We start from the raw sequence: 20,974 nt of genomic DNA, 5'->3' as shown, positions 1-20,974 counted from the left end.
ATCAGCACATGATACCTTTTATTTCTTTTTTTATTGTTTCCCATTAAGACAATTGGGTAAAAATATACCACTTGGGATTTAATTGTTCAGTACTCTAGGCTTTTCATTATGGTAAATTCAAGAATAGGAGAAAAATACAACAAAACAAAGCAAAAACCTCTGTTCAGGGACATTTTTTACAAGATTTGGCAAATATTTTAATGACCATCTATGTTGTTGATTTTGTTGTAACCAATTGGCACTTTTGTTATTGAATCCCATGAAAACAAACAAAAATAATTTAGGATTAGTTTATTCTGCAATGTATATTACCCATATTATCTATACCAGAGATATTTACAATTTGAGAATAGATTAATGAATAAAAAAGAATAATTCTTAGCTCATGAAGCTTACATTTTAGGTGATAGGGAGATAGACAATAAAGCTACCAAGTAAATAAAAATTAAATATTCTGTTTATATATATTTAGAAGGTGGTAAGTGCTAATGGGAAAATAATACAACATGGTAAAAAGTGTTAGATCTGATTGGCTGGGGTGGATATGTAACAATTTAAAACAGTAGTTAGGATCTAAATGACATAGTAATACCTGATGCAGCTGGGTAAGCAATAGGAATATTTGATGGAAATGCTTTTGAGAATGATGGAACCAACAGTCCAAATCTTCTGAGAACCCATTCTTTCTTGGAATTACTTCAAGAACAGATTTGTTTTTTTGGTTATATCACATTGAAAAGTTAAGTCCACGCAATCATTTGAAAGCAAGCAAAAGCAAGAATTATCATTTTTTAATTTTCTAGATATTTTGGCATTAAAAACAGGAAAAGCCATGATGAAAACTTGTCTTATAAAAATAACCTTTTTAAGATTGCAAGGATACTTAAAATGTAGTATTTTTACATTTTTTCATCTAAAACTGCTTTTTTTAAACTGAAAGCAATGTGATGTGGCCAGTGTTTCCTGTTGAACATATTCAATTAGCTTGAATTATGGAGGGACATGGAAATAATATATTAGCAGAGGTATGTGTTCTTTGGGCCACAATCCAAGTTTCTAATGTCTAGTTCAGTTCAGATGCTAGCGTAAATCTACATTGTACAATATATAAATTATTCAAGTAGGTAGGTATATAATTGCCTTACTTAATAATTAAATTTTCTTTATGGTTTGTTTTAATTACAGCAATGTGATCAATGATTTTAATTTAGAAATTATAGGTTAGAATAGAATTAGACTTTAGTGGCTTATGTCATTGCCTTTACATGGTTAGAGACATGCAATTAGAAGAAGTGTTAAATTTACTCCAATGGTCCAAAGATTATGTTAGGACAAAAAGATAGAAAATAATGTGAAACATCATGGTTAAAGTTAGTAAAATTATTCAAAACTCTACAACTATATCAAACAGGTGTAACTGCTACTTGAAGTGTGAGTTTGGATAACTACATTAGGATGTTGCTGCAGACATTCAAACAAGCATCTGAAGGTGGTTGATCTAAATGTCCTAAACATTTTTGTTCTTTTATTTTTAGATCTTTTACTCAACAAAGACTTGTAAATGCTAACACTCTAAATTTGTGCTAGACTGTATCTCTGCCTTTAGAGAATAATAAGGCATGACGGCAATTCTTACGTGATTCTGAGAAAATCGCTTATATAATAGCGACAGCACAAAATGTTGTGTGATCAAGAAGTTCAGTTTCACAGATAAATGATGTTTGTGTTGAATCTTTAAGGAAAAGTAGCAATTTGCCAAGCTGCTTGGGCAGGAACAACATTTTAGAAAGAAAAGCAAACAGCATAAAGAAAAATAAAAATAAAATGCAAGGGTTGTTTGGAGGGTAATTAGAGATGGGAAGTGAGTTAAAAGAATGACAAAATGGTACAAATCAGTGACTCTTGCACTTCGGGGACACAGGTGGGGCACATTCATGTTCATGTATTCCAACTTTTACACCAGTTTTAAAGACTAATACTATCTCCAACTTTTTAAAATAAGTCATCGAAGAATTCACTAAATTTTATATGAAGTGAATTACTTTAAAACTTTGGAATTTCAATTATTAGTAATAAAAATTACTTTATAACATATTATGAAATTATATCTGCTCTGTGTCTCTCAATAGTTGGGTTATCGTATCATGTGTCTCAAAAATAATAGGATCAAAATAGAAAAAAATTAACAATCATTCATGGATTCATTCAATAGAACTTACTGAATATCTAGTAAATATTAGGCACTTTTCTAGATACTAAAGACAGAATTACTTCTTTAAAAGGGGGTAAACTATTGGAAATTGAAATTGAAAACAAAAAGAAAAATAAACTTTGCTCTTCCATGTTTCTTATTTCCGATATTATTTTCTGCTCCCTTCAGCACTTATAAAACATTCAAGTATCCTCCAAAGATATAATATCTAAGTACCTGAGAATCTCAATTTCAGATATTAATATTTCTTATTTCTTTATCTTTTCTGTTAGAGGTTGTTGGTAGCAGAACTGCTTTTTTATTTTATATTTTTAGTGTCTAGTTTATAGTTAACACCAAACAAAATGTTATTGATTTGAATAACAATTAACCTAGAGGAAATGAATTTAGTGTAAGTAAATTTATGTAAATAAAATATTTTAATTTTATTTTAACTTTTTAAGTTCTGGTTTTAAAAATTCCAGGATACATGACTTAATATGCTAGGTTTCTTCCTTGCTATTTCTCATCTCTATGATTGTACAATCATATTTGCCTAGTTTTATATCATGGCTTTGTACCCAAATAGGTTTTTAATTTTTAACTCAGGTTATGTCTAGGATGGTTATTTACCTTATTTCTTTTAAATTATTGGAGGTGGAATTACAACTTCAACATGTTTATACTTGATCATACTCTTGGATTGTTTTTTATTTTTTGGTTTAGATTTCCAGTATATTCCTGTTCTTACTTTAGCTCCAGATTTGTAATGTAGGTTATGAAGAATCTCATTTAATAGCAAAATATTTTAGAGAATAATTCTGTTTGGCAAAGTTGTAAATAGTGAGAGAGACAGAGACAGGGAGAGGGAAAGAGAATAATTTCCCAGTCTAAAATTTTCTATACAATGTAATAAATGTTATTATCAAAAGATAGGGTATTGTGGGAGCTCTGAAGAAAAGCAATTAACACAGAATGATGGATTTTTGAAAATGATGATGTATAAACTAAGTCTCTAAAAACTAGCCATTTTATTCATTTACTTCTTAAGCGTTTTTTTCTTTATTGATTAAGTTATTACATATGTGTCCTTATCACCCCTCTCATGCCCTCACCCACCCTGGTGTCTGTGACCATTGGTTAGGCTTATATGCATACATACAAATCCTTTGGTTGATCTCTCCCACTTCCCCCACTCTCCCCTGCCTTCCATCTGAGGTTTGATGGCCTGATCAATGCACGAGGGTTCCTTTTTCTCCGCATCCTCACCAGCGCTTGTCGTTTGTTGATTTGTTGATGATAGCCATTCTTACAGGGGTGAGATGGTACTGCATTGTCGTTTTGATTTGCATCTCTCAGATGATTAATGACTTTGAGCATGTTTTCATATGTCTCTTGGCCTTCCTTATGTCCTCTTTCAAAAATATGTATTTAGGTTGGTTGCCCATTTTTTGCTTGAGTTGTTTATCTTTCTTTTGTTAAGTTGTATGAAATGTTAGAAACCCTTTTTGGTGATAACATTGGCAAATATGTTTTCCCACGCAGTGGGGTTTCTTGTTGTTTTGTTGGTGGTTACTTTTGCTGTGCAGAAGCTTTTTACTTTTATGTAGTTCCATTTGTTTATTTTCTCTTTAGTTCCATTGCCCTAGGAGCTGTATCAATGAAGAAATTGCTTTGGCATATGTCTGAGATTTTGCTGCCTGTGGATTCCTCTAACATTTTTATGGTTTTCCATCTTATGTTTAAGTCCTTTATTCATTTTGAGTTTATTTTTGTGTTTGGTGTGAGTTGGTGGTCTAGTTTCATTTTTTTTGCATGTATCTGTCCAATTTCCCCAGCACCATTTATTGAAGAGACTGTCTTGACTCCATTGTATGTTCTTGTCTCCTTTGTCAAATATTAATTGAGCATAGTGGTTTGGATCGATTTCTGGGTTTTCTATTCTATTCCATTGATCTATATGTCTGTTCTTGTGCCAGTACCAGGCAGTTTTGAGAACAGTGGATTTGTAATAGAGCTTGATATTTGGTATTGAGATCCCTCCTACTTTGTTCTTCTTTCTCAGGATTGCTGCAGCTATTTGGGGTCTTTTTTATTCCAGATGAATTTTTAGAGAGTTTGTTCAAGGTCTGTGAAATATGCCGTTGGTATTTCAATGGGGAGTACATTGAATCTATAGATTGCTTTGGGTAGTATGGACATTTTAATGATGTTGATTCTACCAATCCATGAACACGGTATGTTCTTCCATCTGTTTATGTCTTCCTCTATCTCTTTTTTTTTTTTCTTCTCAGTGTCCTGTAGTTTTCTGAGTACAGGCCTTTTACTTCCTTAGTTAAGTTTATTCCCAGGTTGTCTAATATTTTTGGTGAGATGGTAAATGGGATTGTTTTTTAGTCTCTCTTTCTGTAAGTTCACTATTGGTGTATAAAAATGCCATCTATTTCTTGGCGTTAATTTTGTAACCTGCTACATTGCCGAATTCATTTATTTTTTATTTATTTTTTTAAAAAAATATTTTATTGATTTTCCACAGAGAGGAAGGGAGAGAGATAGAGAGCTAGAAACATCGATGAGAGAGAAACATCGATCAGCCGCCTCCTGCACATCTCCCACTGGGGATGTGCCCGCAACCCAGGCACATGCCCTTGACCGGAATTAAACCTGGGACCTCTCAGTCCGCAGGCTGATGCTCTATCCACTGAGCCAAACCGGTTTCGGCCGAATTCATTTATTAAGTCTAATAATTTTTTGATGGAGCCTTTAGGGTTGTTTTTTTTTATGTACAGTCTCATGCCATCTGCGACAGTTTTATGTTTTCTTTTCCAATTTGGATACCTTTTATTTCTTCTTCTTGTCTAAATCCTATGGCTAGCACTTGCAAGAACTATGTTGAACACGAGTGGTGAAAGTGGGCATCCCTGTCTCATTCTGTTCTTAAGTGAAATGGTTTTAGTTTTTGCCCATTGAGTACGATGTTGGCTGTTGGTTTGTCATATAAGGCTTTTATTATGTTGAGGTAGCCATTTTAAAGTAGAGGAGAGACACAGAAACCAGAAAGAGAAAATATCATGTTCATGAAAGTGCCAGTTATTATAGCAAGAACAAGGTACGAAGGGAAAGAAATTGGGAAACTGAGGTTTAAGTATTATGTCTGATCTTGTAGAACACTGGATGTTTATGTTGTATGGTGAACTATTCTGTATGTGTTTGAGTATCACTGAATACTTAAGCAAGGGATTGATGTCACAGTTTAGGTTTTTAATAAAGAATACTATATTGGCTGTCCTAACCTGTTTGACTCACTGGATAGAACATCGGCCTGCGGACTGAAGGGCCCCAGGTTCGATTCTGGTCAAGGGCATGTACCTTGGTTGCAGGCACATCCCCAGTAGGAGGTATGCAGGAGGCAGCTGATCGATATTTCTCTTTCAACGATGTTTCTAACTCTCTATCCCTCTCCCTTCCTCTCTGTAAAAAATCAATAAAATATATTTTTAAAAAAGAATACTACATTGGCAATGAATAAGATAAAGTGAGGAAAATTTTATCTGGAGACAGTAAAACTAAGTAGTAAGTTCTTGTCATAACTTTGGTCATATATGTTGAGTATCTGGGCTAAATACTGTTGGTTCAGAATGACAATATTTATAAAGTAACAGTAAATAAACTTGATAAGATTCTGACATGATTCAGATGTGAAGGTTATATAATATTTCCAAATCGCTGGATTGAAGGACATTGTAGAGATTGGCTTCCTTCATTCAGCTAGAGGCTGGATTAGGAGAAGCAACGTTAAGGTCTGTAATATTTTCCGTTAGCGCTTTTTCATCTTTTTTATTCAATGAAAAGTTCCCAGCTCCACTTGTATCCTATATTTCAATTTAAAAGTGTATATGATATTGAACATTGGTCCACAAGTTCTTGTTAAAGAAATAAAATGTGAAATTGAGTTGTTTTTAATTTAAAAGGAAGAGACACATAAAAGGAATTAAGTAAAGAACACTTAGAATTTGTAAGAGTCTGCAAGAAAATGACAAAATAAATATACAAAATTTATTAGAAGTAACAAGCTTTTAGAATATATGAGAGCAAAAATAGCAAACTCTTTAAAGTGTAAAATAAAGAGGAATTATTCTAAAAAGAAATGTGAAGGAGCTGTGAGGAAACTAGGGATATATCAAACTAGACAAAGATACATCATTGAGAGATATCAAAGAAGACAGAGATAACAGCATCAGGCTGATACTTTGTTATATTGACTTTAATTGGGTGATATCCTATATAATGAGGTACTATACAAATTGACCCTCACGCCCTCGCGCCATCACAAAATGGTCATCTCACATCATCACGAGATGGCCACCCCTATGTTGTCACAAGATGGCTGGCAGTGGAGGGCAGTTCGGGATGACCAAGCCTGCAGGGGAGGGCAGTTGGGGACAACCAAGCCTACAGGGGAGGGAAGTGTGGGCGACCAGGCCTGCTGGGGAGGGCATTTGGGAAGGACCAGGCTTGCAGGGGAGGGCAGTTGGGGATGACAAGGCCAGCAGAGGAGGGCCGTTGGAGGTGATTGGGCAAGCAGGGGAGGGCAGTTGGGGGTGATCAGGCCAGCAGGGGAGTGGTTATGGCAAGGGTGGGCAAACTTTTTGACTCGAGGGCCACAATGGGTTCTTAAATTGGACCAGAGGGCTGGAACAAAAGCATGGATGGAGTGTTTGTGTGAACTAATATAAATTCAAAGTAAACATCATTACATAAAAGGGTATGGTCTTTTATTTCAATAGTTTTATTAATTTCAAACCCGCGGGCTGTAGTTTGCCCATGGCTGGGTTAGGGGGTGATCAGGCTGGCAGGCAGAAGTGGTTAGGGGCAATCAGGTAGGCAGACAGGCAGGTGAGTGGTTAGGAGCCAGCAGTCCTGGATTGTGAGAGCGATGTCCGACTGGGCAGTCGCACATCCCCTGAGGGGCCCCAGATTGGAGAGAGTGCAGGCTGAGCTGGGGGACACACCCCCCTAAATGCACAAATTTTGTGTACCAGGCCTCTAATTGGTTAATAAAACCATGTAGGTTACAAATGTACAACTCTATAACATCATCTGCATACTGCATTGTGCACTCACTACCAAAGCCAAGTCTCTTTTTGTACCATATCTACCCTTGCCCTCTTCTATATCTCCCCACCCCCTTTACCTCTGGCAGTCTGTGTATTTTTTTTCTTAATCCCTGTACTTTTTTACCCATTCCCCAATACCCATCCCCTCTGACAGCTGTCAGTCTGTATCTATGAGTGTATTTTTTTTAAATTTATTTTTTTCATTAGATTTCACTTATAAGTGAAATCACTTGGTATTTGTCTTTCTCTGACTGGTTTATTTCAATTAGTATAATACTCTCCAGGTCCATCCATGCTATGGCAAAGTGTAAGATCTTTTTTATGGCCTATAATATTCCAAAGCTTTTTTTCTTTGTTGTTATTTTTTGTCCACTCATGTATTGATTGGCACTTAGGCTGATTCCAATATTGGCTATTGCAAATACTGCAATGAACATAGGGGCGCATATATTATTTCTGTTTAGTGTATCAGGCTTATTTGGGTATATTGCCAGAGTGGAATTACTGGTCCAGAAGACAATTCCACCCCCTTTCACCATATGCAAGAATAAACTAAAAATGGATTAAAGACTTAAATATAAGTCACAAAACTATAAAAATCCTAGAAGAAAATATAGGCAGTAAATCTCAGACATTTCTCATAGCAATATTTTTTTCTGATATACTAGTATTTTCTTGGGGAAGGGAAAGAAAATAAATAAAATAAACAAATGGACTACCTCAAACTAAAAAGCCTTTGCACAGCAAAAGAAGCCATCAACAAAATAAAAACACAACTCACTGAATGGGAGAACTTATTAGCAATGATACATCTGATAAAGGATTAATTACCAAAAGTTATAAAGAATTTATAACAACTCAATACCAATAAAACAAATAATCTAATTAAAAATGGGGAAAGGACCTGAATACATACTTCTCAAAAGAGGACATACAGATGGCTAATAGACATATGAAAAGATGCTCAATGTCACTAATTATCAGAGAAATGCAAATTAGAACCCAGATGAGATATCACCTCACACCTGTTAGAATAGTTATCATCAATAAATCAACAAACAGCAAGTGTTGGCAAAGATGTGGAGAACAGAGAACTTTGACGCACTGTTAGTGAAAATGCAGATTAGTGTAGCCATTCTGGAAAAAAGTGTGGAGTTTCCTTAAAAAAACTAAAATTGGCCCAGTTGGTGTGGTTCAGTGGTTGAGCATTAATCTCTGAACCAGGAGGCCATGGTTCGATTCCCAGTCAGGGCATATGTCTGAGTTGCGGGATCATTCCCCAGTGTGGGGCATGCAGGAGGCAGCCAACCAGTGATTCTCTGTCATCATTGCTGTTTCTGTCTCTCACTCCCTCGCCCTTCCTCTCTGAAATCAATAAAAATATTAAAAATAAAAAAGTTAATAAAGTAAAAAAGGCCAATACTCTTCTTGTCTTTTTTAATTGATTTGTATTTCTGCTGTGCTAGTTGTTAACTATTTTTAACCATTATCCAGTTTGTTCTTTCCAAGTGAGTATACTAGTCTATTCAGAACTTCAAAATTATTTTTTAGAAACTTGATAACAAGTTTTGAAACAAATACAGGTGGACATAACTAAAACTTTTCAAAAATTAAATAAGGAGGATGGATCTTTGTACTAGCCATGAACATGGAAATAGAGATGCAGTCATTAAAACAGTCTTGTTAGTACACATGAAAACAGATGGAATCAATGAAACAAAGTAGTAATTCTATTATATATTGGAAAATAAGGCTTGATAAAGCAAACATCTCCATAAGAAATTAGAGTATTTTATTTCCTTTTTCTAAGTTTATTTTTCATTGTTGACATTATTATAGAAGTCCCATATTTTCCCTCAACTTTCCTCTCCCACCCAGCCCCTGACACACCCCAGGCCTTGATCACACTATTGTGTGTGTCCATGGGCTGTGCATATACTACCTGGCTGAATACACTTACTAGTTCTAGGAGTTTATTTTGTAGATTGCTTCTATTTTCATCTTAAATAATCATTTCATCTTCAAATCAGAATAGTTTATTTCTGTTTAATGTATATTTATTTTATTTTATTATTGTACTCACTGGAACTCCCAGCACAATGTTTAATAAGAATGATGTGCCATATTCCTGATCTTAATCAAAACCATTATTTAATATGAAGTTGGATGTTAGTTGTAGGATTTTTTAATATCTCTTTATCAACTTGAGGATGTTCCCTCTATTCCTAATTTGCTGAAAGTCTTTAGCATGAATGGGTGTTGGATTTTAACAAATGCTTTTTCTGTGCCCATTGATTTGATCACTTAAATTTTTTTCTATATGATAGATTACATTGATTGATTTTCAAATGTTGAATGAGCCTTATATAATTTAAATAAATCTCACTAGGTCCTGACATACAATTATTTTATATGTTGCTGAATTTTATTTGCCAATACTTTATTTAGGATTTTTAAAGCTAAGGTAATGAGAGATATTGGTATGTAGTTTTTTGTTTGTTTTTGTACTGATTTTTTTTTGTTTTATTATTAGAGTAATAACTCACAAAATGAGTTCAGAAGCGTTTCTTTATCTTCTTTTTTCTGGAAAAGAATGGATAAAATTGTTAATTTTTTTTTATCTGTTTAGTAGATTTCTCTTTTAAAAACACCTGGATCTGGAGATATTTTGCCTGCTTTTTAATTTTGAAATGGTTAGAGGATTATTTACTTTTTCTTTTTTATTTTCGTTAAATTTTGGTAGGTGAATACACACGTATTTATCTAAAATATAAGCGTATTTTCTTAAGCATGTGTTTATATAAAAGAAAACATTTCTCTGCAGCAGGCAGTTTTTATAAGAGAATATGTGATAGGTAGATCATGGGGGGCGGGGGTAAGTAGAAAACCAGAGTGGAGGTATAGATGGTGTTAACTGGGGGGAGGGGAGGGCATTTGGGTGAAAGTGGAGGAGAAAAAGAAAGGAAATTTAGTATAGCCACTTCTCTTATTTGCTTTGCAAATATTTTATAACATCTGGTTTCACAATAGTTGGATTGCATAACACAGTGCTTAGCTTCTTAATGCTTTTGTTAAAACCACATAGGATTGTCTGTTCTGCAGTCACTGACTTTTTGCATATTTAACCAAGAACAGTCATCTGTGACATAAAAGCTCAGCCTGGTCATGTGTATATCAGTACACTCCACACAAGAGTATTCATGATTACATAGCATGGAATATTAGTGCTTGTAATGTCATCCAAGAAATGGATTAATTTTGTTGCTAATAATAAATTTCCCACTTATGCTGCAGAACATAATATAAAATTATTTTTCTTTTTGACTATTTTAAGATGCTGTATTTTCTTGCAACTATGAAATACCTTCTTTTTTAGAAATGAAATAAATACAGGTAGTGGTTTCTTAGAGTTCTATAAAATAATTTCATTGCATGTTATTTTATTTTATGGCAAAACATGGAAGTGGGAGAATGCTTGTTAAATTTAAGAAATTTTGTATTAAAGCACATATCCGGTATGTGCCCTGACCCGAAAGCAAACTGTGCCCTCCTGGCTCGTAGGTCAATACTCAACCACTGGCCACACCAGTTGGGCTAATTTCTTTCTTGATAAATAATATCAGTGTACACATACTATGTGTCAATCATTCCGTGCAGCACCAGGGATTTAATAACCTACCTTTAAAGTAATGTTGATAGAAAACTTACTACTATATAGAATATTAATGATGTGATAAGTGCTCTCTGAGGACAGAGAAGGAGATTAGCTTAACCTTGAAACTTTAAGGCTGGCTTCTCGGAGAATGCTTAAGGGTAAAGTAAATAAAGGCACAAAATATTATATTTACTCAGCCTCAAAGAGGAATATATAAAAAAAGACCCCGAGTTAAATGAAGGAATGCATTTTAGCAACTAATTATAGTTCAATATAGGGCAATTAACCTAACAGAATCTTGGAAAACAGCATGTGAGGAATGCATCTTATCTAATTGCCACAGGAAGAAGGAGATAAAATGAAGTAAAATAGGGGACTAGAGAGTGAGAGAGTGAAAGAGGAAGAGAAAGAATTAAAATTAGGGAAGAGCAGGAGAACTGGAAAGATTAAAAAAATAAATGTTAGAGGCACCAGACATGACACTTGTTGTTACAAGTGCGGTTTTGAGAAAGTTGAGAATCAGAAATCAACCGGTGATAGCAATAGGGATCTGACAAGAGAATTATGATCCAAAGGATAAGGTCAGAATAATTTTAGGGACTTTTGAAAAATGGTAAAGACTGTTGGTTCTCTTAGGTTTCTTACACTTAAGAACTATTGATAAAAGAAAATGTTGCAGCTATTTTTTAAAAATTATGATTTAGTTATTTCTGAAGAAAGATTATATAAATAGAAACACTTTATGCAAATATTAATTATGGAAAGTTGTACTATATTATTTTCAGTATTTATACATTAAATATTCAGTGAAATTCAATGTCCTTATTAAGTTATTAGGTTAATTTACAATTAGTCATCAAAAGACACGTTTTGAATTCTTCTTTGATACAAATAGTTAGGTTACAAATTTATACCATTTTTAATTATCATAATTTTCTTTGGTTTAATTCTTCTAAAAGCCAGATTAGTAATCTAAGACATAATCATGAGTATGGCTGCTTTGAGTATAATCAATTGGGACGTTTGCTATTTCTAGACATTCTTGAACATGTTACTCTTATTTATTTAGTACATCATTTACTACCATCTGAATTTATATCAGTCATTTACTTATGTTTTCTTCTGTATTTTCACATTGTAAAATCATGGATTGATCTGTCTTGGTACTACTCTATTTCCAATGCTTATTTACCATAACATTTGCCATATAGTAAGTGATCCATAAATAATTATTGAATATACCTAATCTCTTCTTTATCAAGTGTTGATTCTTACTGACTTTATATAAGAATGCACACATAACTGCTTGCCTTCAAATAACCATAGTGATTTGACATAGAGATAACAATTAGTTATATTTAAGAAATACCTCCTTTAGTCTTTTATAAATTAACTAGGGGCCCAGTGCATGAAATTTGCACATGGGTAGGGTCCCTAGGCCTAGCCAATGATCAGAGCCAATCTGTGGGGCAACTGACAGGGCAAATGGGCCCCCACTGGCACCCGCCTTGGCTTCCCTGGCTCCACCTGCTTGCCATCCCCACCCCTCACCATTGTTGCCGGTTGCCTCCCTCTGTGGGGCAACCAGCGGGGTGATTGGGGGAGTCCCCCACCGGCACCCGCCTTGGCTGGCCTGTGGCCTGTGGGCTGGGGGCAGCTCCTGTGTTTTACGTTTGCCCCCTGGTGGTCAGTGCACGTCATAGTAACTGGTCAACCAGTCAACTGTCTGTCTCCTGGTGGTCAGCAAGCAGTTGAGTGGCCTTAGCATACCATTAGCATATTACACTTTGATTGGTTGAACGGATGACTGGATGACCGGACACTTAGCATATTAGGCTTTCATTATATAGGATTCTTTAAAATAATTAGTTTAATTGAATCTTTCTAGGTGGCATATATTTTCCATCTTCCATTTTCAAGATCTCCTCTGATAATATGTAAAATATGGTACAAAGATAAGTAGATTCATTTACTAGAGTTCTACATAAACCATAAATTCATATTGTGTAAGTTGTGTTTAAATAGTAGGTGACTACAATTTGGAAAGTCCATATGACTGCTTTAGAACCAGTGAAGATGCTTTTCTTGTCTGCAGTAGAGGGGTGCTGTGGCACAGTTGCTTTCTAGTTCAGTGTACTGGCTTATCCACCATTTGGCTTCATGAGCTGAAGCAATGAAGGCATCAGGAATATCTTCTTAATTCCACCCCTGTTAATCTGCCATTATCTGATCCACCTCATGGACATTATACCCCAGCTACTGCAGTTCTAATATCTTCAGTTCCTCCTTTGTCAATTTCTGAAGGTAAATTTAGGCTCCGACCTATCATGCCTTAGTAGCTATTACTAGTCTTAACTACACTTTGTTGGTGAAATTATCTTTGATGTCCCTGGGATACATGGGCATTTATCACTTTTATTGTTCTTTTAATCTTCTTTCTTTTCCCACTTTTCTTGATGTCCTTGTTGAGTTCCTTCTCATTTATTGGATCTTCTAAGGACCTCTCTCCAAACTCTGTACTCATTATATTTAGAAATGTGTACAGCCTGTCAAAAATAATTTAAAATTTTGTGAATGGATATTTTTGCTTATCAAATCAGGGAATTGAAGAGAAACATTGTACATCAAAATCTGGCATGAACTGTGCTACTCTATGGAAAATAAAATTATATCAAATCCAAATGTTTAAAACTGTGTTGCTATTTATACTGAACCAACCAACAAGCAAACAGAAGTAAACATAACAGATATTTTCTGAAAGCAATGAAGTGAAATTTTATAACTTGAGTTTTAAACTTCTGCAAGTGAATTACATATATTTACTAAATTCAAATATGAAAAACCACCCAGCTTGAACAATAAATAGAAACACCACTATAAAATAGAAAATAGAGCATTGATAGAGAAAAGTTAAAGATGCATTCCAAAGAAGGAAGAGAAATGAGAAATGTTTGGAATAAAACCCAGTTTGTTCATGTTAGAATGCAAGAAAATTGGGTTATATAGTCTGTTTCCAAGCCCATCCTCTATACCCATGAGTACAATTATACAACAAAAGGTGGTTTTGTATGTCCATGACTTAGCTCATGATCATTCATTATAAGGTAAGGGAAAAGAGTTGTAATCACCACACACACACACACACTCACACACCTAATATGCCTTCTGATGAAGCAAAAGAAAAGTGTAAGCTTTGAAGAATGGAAAAGATACATAACATACTTGTTATTAGAACACTTCAGTCTAAAATTCCCATAGTTTCAAGATCTTGCTTTAAGTGCCTTGTTTTAAAGAGATTATGAAATGTTTTCTTTATGACTAGCTATGTAGAGACTAAATACAGGGTGTCTCAAAAATGTATACACATATTGTAACAGCTGATAGCTCCATTTTGAAAATGAAATGCATTTAAAAAAAATACTGCCTTTATAATTATTCAAAGTGTATATATGCATTTTTGGGACACCCTAAGTAGAAACCCAAAATGCCATGTTTTCTGTCTGTCAATAGGAGCAGACCTTTGGTGCATTATAGGGAATTTTAATAATAAAAATTATAGTATTGTGAAATTACATTAAAATAGTTCTATCCTATGAAATTAAATTGTAAAGTTTGTCATCAAATGTGAAATAGTGAGAATATATTAGGTAGAAAAAAGTATATCTACTGCTTTGAAGTCTTTCTGTTTTGTAACTATACTATATCAATACAAACATAGGGACCACAATGAGCAGCACCATTAAACTCAGTTTCCATTATATTTATTATTACATATGCAGTCAATTTGGGTGAATCAAAAATCATATGTAGGTTACTGTTGAATTTATAAATGTATGCATAATAATTGGAACAATGGGTGTTTGGAATTTCACTGTTTTATGATTGACTTTTCTATACCTAAAACAACTGTTTCATTTTTCATAAAAAAGTTGATGCAGAGTCATGGATATTGTGTACATGTATATAAATTCGGGAGGGGTCCCAACTCAGTAAAATTGTTTAGTGCTGCAAGGCTTTTTAAATGTTTTTGTTGTTGTCTTCCATAATTCAGGTTATCTGGAATGAATATACCACCTCCAATTATCAGCAACAAAAACTGGCTCAGACTGCATTTTGTTACAGACAGCAATCACAGATATCGTGGATTTAGTGCTCCGTATCAAGGTATATTTGATGAATACTTCTGCCTCCTTTGATGTGTAGAATGTTTTTGGTATACACAACTGCATTTTGTGATAGAAGCAAAATATCTTTAGCATTAACAAGTGGTAACTTGAATAAGCAAAAATGGACATTGTCTTGCTATGGCAGTGATGTGATCATAACTAAATGACAGTATAAAAGTTGATTTTCATAGCACAATGTTTAGAATAAAGGGTATTGTGACCTCTAAAGGTCATATGTGACAGATGTTATATTTTACTTTCATGAAGTGCTCCAGCAATTGGACATTCTACCTAAAGCTGCATCACACAACACTGCAAAAGACCTGCAGTTGTAAATAGTCTTTTCATAAATTGAAATTCTTTTTCATATACAGTGTGTCTGCTATTGCTAGTTTAATAAACCTTTTTGGGGGGTTTATTACCTAAAATTTACATGAAGGGGTATACTTTTGAATAAGTAGGATATAATATTTGATGCATTCACTTGAAAACACTCTGTTTAGGATAAGATTGTTATGAAGATGGAGTACTAGTGAAACTGTAGCTTCTACAGTGTTTAGTAATACTATGGGCTTAGTGTACTTGATCCTCAGACTATTATGTAAATAATTCATTTCATTCTCAGTAGTGTATCAGCTACTGTTCAGGGAATGGTGAGCATTGCCACAGTTACATTTTTCCATTTATCTGTTTGTTTTATTTAATGATTTCCATTCAGTAGTCTTCAGACTTAAGTGCTTTGAAAACTTAATATGGTGACTTTAGCCAGCTTATAATCAATATCTAAAACAGTATGAGACCACATATTATTTTCTGGAATACAAATTTCAGCAACCAATTTATATTTTGAGGACCAGCATCCTCTCTTTAGAGTCCTAACAATGAAGTTTTTCACAATAATATCAACACATTAATGTGATAGTATCTTGACCCTTATAATAGTGCACTTGCTATCACTGTAATAAAATTCACTAAGAAAGTAACTTGAAAGTAGAGGTTTTACATAAAATTCACTATAAAAAATCTGTAATTTCTATTTCTAATATAGTTAATTCAAATAGAAGCATGAATGCAAATATGCTCTTAATGCTATACATTTTATTAACATTTCTCAGAATATATTACTCACTTTAGAACACTGTATTTTAAAATTAAAAATTAAATATTCATAGATATTTTATTTTTATATCTTATTAAAAATAACCATTAAAATCATAGTAACTTGAATCTTACCCTTTTAATCTAATGTCACTTTTAATAGAGAACAATACTTTGAGTTTCCTATTTTAGTCTCAAAAGTGCCTGTGCACTTCAGAAATCAGAGGGCTTTTTTTATTGAAAAGAAGTAATTGTTGTGGAGCCTCTTTTTCTCTAGGTTAACCCATTCCCTTGAGTTTTCCTACCGCATATTTTTATGGCTCTGATTCCCCACTGCCCTGAGTTAAGGCAGATGGCACTGCAGAAATGCAAGACTCGTCATCTTTGACTCATGTGGTCACTGAACCTTTAAGACGGCTCCTCTTCTTTATCCTAATATAAATAAAATAACACTTACTTTGTATTTAAATATAAATGTATTTTTTGTTGCATGAAAACCAGATCTCTCTCTAAAAAATAAAATGGTACATAATTTGTTTTATGCTGTATAGTTTCATGAAACTAGTATCTGCAGATGGGGTTATTTTGCATCAAAAGACAGCAGTGCAAAGCTGCGAGTAGATTTGTGTATTTAATTATTATTTTTAATATTCTACTTGCTGATCTTAAATTGAGTTTTATAGTACTTTCAGGATTCAGTTTTATTTTCTGGTATTGCCTCACTTGTTTCATCATTGAAAAATAGCACATCAGTGAATTGACTGAAGTAAAATAGTAAGGAAGTGTTTTATGGGGTATGAGTTATTTCTATTTCCGGCAGGGAAAGGAGCTTAAAATGAGGTAATTTTGGATATAATCTATATCTACCCAATATAGAGGAAATAAAGTGGCCTAACAGAAAAAAGCAATGATTTTGTAGTAAGATCAAAAAAGTTTTATTACATAAAAATACACCTTTGTATTGTGTCCTTTTAAGCCTTTCCTGATTCAGACTTGATTTTCTAATTGTATTATCTCCAAATAATATTTTACCTACCCAACATAAATTCAGTTGGATACGTAATTCTTAAAACAAAAATAAAATAATTTGTATTGATAAACAAACTATCTTAAATAGCTATGAAAATAATAATTCTGACATGTTGAAATGCATGCCCCAGCATGAAGTGGTGATCATGCATTTTAGATCCTCCCATGCTACCATTTAATTTCAGTGGTATCTAAATTACCGTCAAATTAAAACCAATTCAAGGGAGAAAATTTGTGGAACATACTATACAGTAGTCACAACCAAGTCTCCATGTAACAGTTTCTTAGTAAATCAATTTTTTAATCAGCAATTAGTATTGATTTATCAATTATTTTCAATATTTAGTACTTTACTGGAGCTTAGGTTTCCTTATAGCATTTCTCCTTAACCTCTGGTCTTATAAAATACAATGAAAATTAACTGAACATTACTACGAGTTCCTAAATGCCAGTAGATATTTTTTTATATAATTAATTCCAAATGTCTAAATATATTACTATTTCTATATTATAGATTAAGTCTTCTAAATCAATTTATAGTCGATCCTCATTTTGATTTTTAAAGGTTTTTCCCATACTATTCATGTGATTCTTCTTATGCAGGTTAATATTTTGGAGATAGTTATTTTCAATGTAACAAAGATACATTAATAATTATATGGACCATTTTATATTTATGAATAAAATATTTTATATTTGTTCTCAAAGGAGTTATAGTAATTTTGGTATCACCTGTGTATTTTTTGGCAAGAAAACATATTTAGTGGACCAAATTTTCAAATTGTATTGAAAATACACTGCCATTACCCTCAGTTACACAGAGGCCCTTGGCATTTTAGATGTCAATTATTTATATGAAAATAATTTAGGGGCACAGTTAGTCGTCGATCAGGTTGGCAGGGGACTGGTTAAGTGGTGATCAGACTGGCAGGCAGGAGAGTGGTTGGGAGCCAGCAGTCCCGGATTGTGAGAGGGATGTACAACTGCCGGTTCAGGCCCGATCCCAAAACATTTGAAATGTTTTGACAAATTTATGTACACAGTTACTGAACAAAGGTAAATAAGATTATTGGGGATTCAGCATAGAGTAATAAAAAGAGTAGGATTTGGAGTCAGAAAATGAGGGTTAAATTATGAAGTTACTAATTGCTGCTTGAGTTGTCTGAGCTTTAGTTTCCCCATCAATTGAAATATTCACAATAGCCAGATACTGTTGTTGTGTAAAGCAAAAGATATTAAGATTTCTAATAGTGAAAGTTGGGCATGCAGTGAATAAATACACTTCAGTGGAAAGAGGTAATCAACCATTTGGAATGGTGAGAAACACACTTTTCAACCATGAGGTATAACATATTTAAAATTATGATCAAACATAAAATTTAAATTCAGTAAACAACTAAAAAGGGAAAACACTGGCTTTTATATTTCTCACTATCACAAATGAGGCAGCCCATATTTTCTAGAGAAAAACACTTTTCAACTTAGAACTCATTTAAACTAAGATTTATTTTCTAAAGTAAACATGAGAAGCAGTTTCATTTGTTTAAGTGAATTTTTAAAATCACACTTATAGCCCAGAGCACAGCATTAAAGCAACCTCTTTAATTATATATGTTTTTTCTAATTTTGTTTAGACATCAGTTTTTTTTGTACCTTTATATATCCACTAGAGGCCCGGTGCATGAAATTCGTGAACTGGGGGTGGGGGTCCCTCAGCCCAGCCTGCACCCTCTCCAATCTGGAACCCCTTGGGGGATGTCCCTGTGGAATCGGGCCTAAACCGGCAGAAGTACATCCCTCTCACAATCCAGGACTGCTGGCTCCCAACCGCCCTCCTGGCGGCCTGCCTGATTGCCCCCAATCGCTTTTGCCTGCCAGCCTGATCAGCACTTAACCAGTCCCCTGCCAGCCTGATCGACGCCTAACTGCACCCCTGCCGGTGTGATTGCCCCAATTACCCTCCCCTGCTGGGCTGGTCCCCCCCCAGCTGCCCTCCCCTGCCAACCAGGTTGCCCCCAGTTGCCCTCCCTTGCTGGCCCGATCACCCCCATCTGCCCTCCCCTGCTGGCCTGGTCGCCCCCAACTGCCCTCCCCTGCAGGCCTGGTCCCCCTCAACTGCCATCCCCTGCATGCTTGGTCACTCAAACTGCCCTCCCCTGCAGGTCTGGTTCCCCACAACGGCCCTCCCCTACAGGCCTGGTCCCCCAACTGCCCTCCCCTGCAGGCCTGGTTGCCCCCAACTGCCCTCCTCTTCAGGCCTGGTCCCCCACAACAGCCCTCCCCTGCAGGCCTGGTCCCCCACAACTGCCCTCCCATGCTTGCCTGGTTTCCCCTAACTGCCCTCTCCTGCCAGCCATCTTGTGCCCACATGGGTTCGGCCATCTTGTGTGAGGGCATGATGGTCAATTTGCATATTACCTCTTTATTACATAGGATTGTTAATAAAAGATTGCAAGTCATATCCCACCATTCTAATTATAAAACCCCTCCTCTAATTTGATAACTGTCAGTGTATCATGTTTTTGATTTCAAGGTTGGTGGTGAAAAAGTAAATAGTGAAGATCAAAACTTTGGGTTCAGATAATGTAGGTGTAGTTCACTGTCATGGGAATGTTGGGCATGGGCAAATAGACTGCTTTTCCGGTAAAGTCAGTGAAGAGTGCTTTGCCAGCACAATTCAAGAAGTCTGTACGGATATGTATTTTTTCATATTATAGTATTTATTATTTAATTTTTAGTGAGTACATGCTGTGGGAAAATTCATAAACTCTATTGAATCCTTAACTCAAAAAATCTCCTTTTCATACATAGACAAACTGCATTATTTTAAGTTTGTGAAGTAAGCTATTTTTATTTACTGTGTTTTGACAGAATAGGAAGGTGAGTTTCATTGGTGTTCAGTGTTTGAGAATAATTTCTAATCTGTACTTTGTTTTATTTTCTTCTGATTATTATTATTATTTACATAAATTTTCTTCAAATCGCTCTCAATTCAAAATAATTACTTTTACCTGGATTTTCTACCCTTTCCTTTCCTTTCCTTTTCTAGTTAAAAATAAGAAACTTCTTTTTACTTCTTGCTTTATATACCTGTCCTGTCAATGGGATTTATCATCTTAAATAGTATAACCATCAGAGATAATCAAAATAACATATTTAGTAGTCAAATTGTCTGTATAAGTAAACATTGGTCTAAAATAGCCATTAAAAACTCCTAATAGCATTATTTTCTGGGGTGCAAGTGTATATTTTATAGTCATGCCAATATAAAATTTAACGCCTTTAACCATATCTATATATATAAAAGCCTAAGTGACCGTTACAACTGGTTGACTGGTTGCTATAACAATGCACTGACCACAAGGGGGCAGATGCTCAATGCAGGAGCTGCCCCCTGGTGGTCAGTGCACTCCCACAGCCAACCTCTTGCAGCCGACCATCCTCCCATAGTCCCTTCCACAGCCGGCCAGCATCCATTGGCCCAATCGGCCCAAATCGCCAGCCAGGCCGGTGGGCCCCCACCCATGCATGAATTTGTGCACTGGGCTTCTAGTTAGATGATAATAATGATTGCATGAAAATCTTCCATAGCTAACTAGACTTATTTCTTCATTCCAATCCTTATAATTTATTTCTTCCATTTCACACTTCTGTTCATAAATTGTGGGTGTGCTTGACAGTAAACTGGCAAATTGTCATTTAATTACAAGTTTTCCTG

At 34.8% G+C, this 20,974-nt stretch overlaps 1 protein-coding gene across 2 annotated transcripts in view; it reads left to right on the top strand.

Annotated features, from left to right (window-relative positions):
* CSMD3 (CUB and Sushi multiple domains 3) overlaps window positions 1-20,974 on the top strand; it is an 879,736-nt gene that overhangs the window by 264,745 nt on the left and 594,017 nt on the right. For both annotated transcript variants that reach the window (XM_081111575.1, XM_081111574.1), the window contains exon 6: window positions 15,015-15,127. In XM_081111575.1, the coding sequence (XP_080967701.1) occupies window positions 15,015-15,127 (113 nt within the window). The remainder of the gene's footprint in view (window positions 1-15,014; window positions 15,128-20,974) is intronic.

The sequence above is a fragment of the Myotis nattereri genome, assembly GCF_964212035.1.
Source record: "Myotis nattereri genome assembly, chromosome: 17".
Lineage (NCBI taxonomy): Eukaryota > Metazoa > Chordata > Mammalia > Chiroptera > Vespertilionidae > Myotis > Myotis nattereri.
This window is presented reverse-complemented; position numbering and strand designations above follow the sequence as displayed.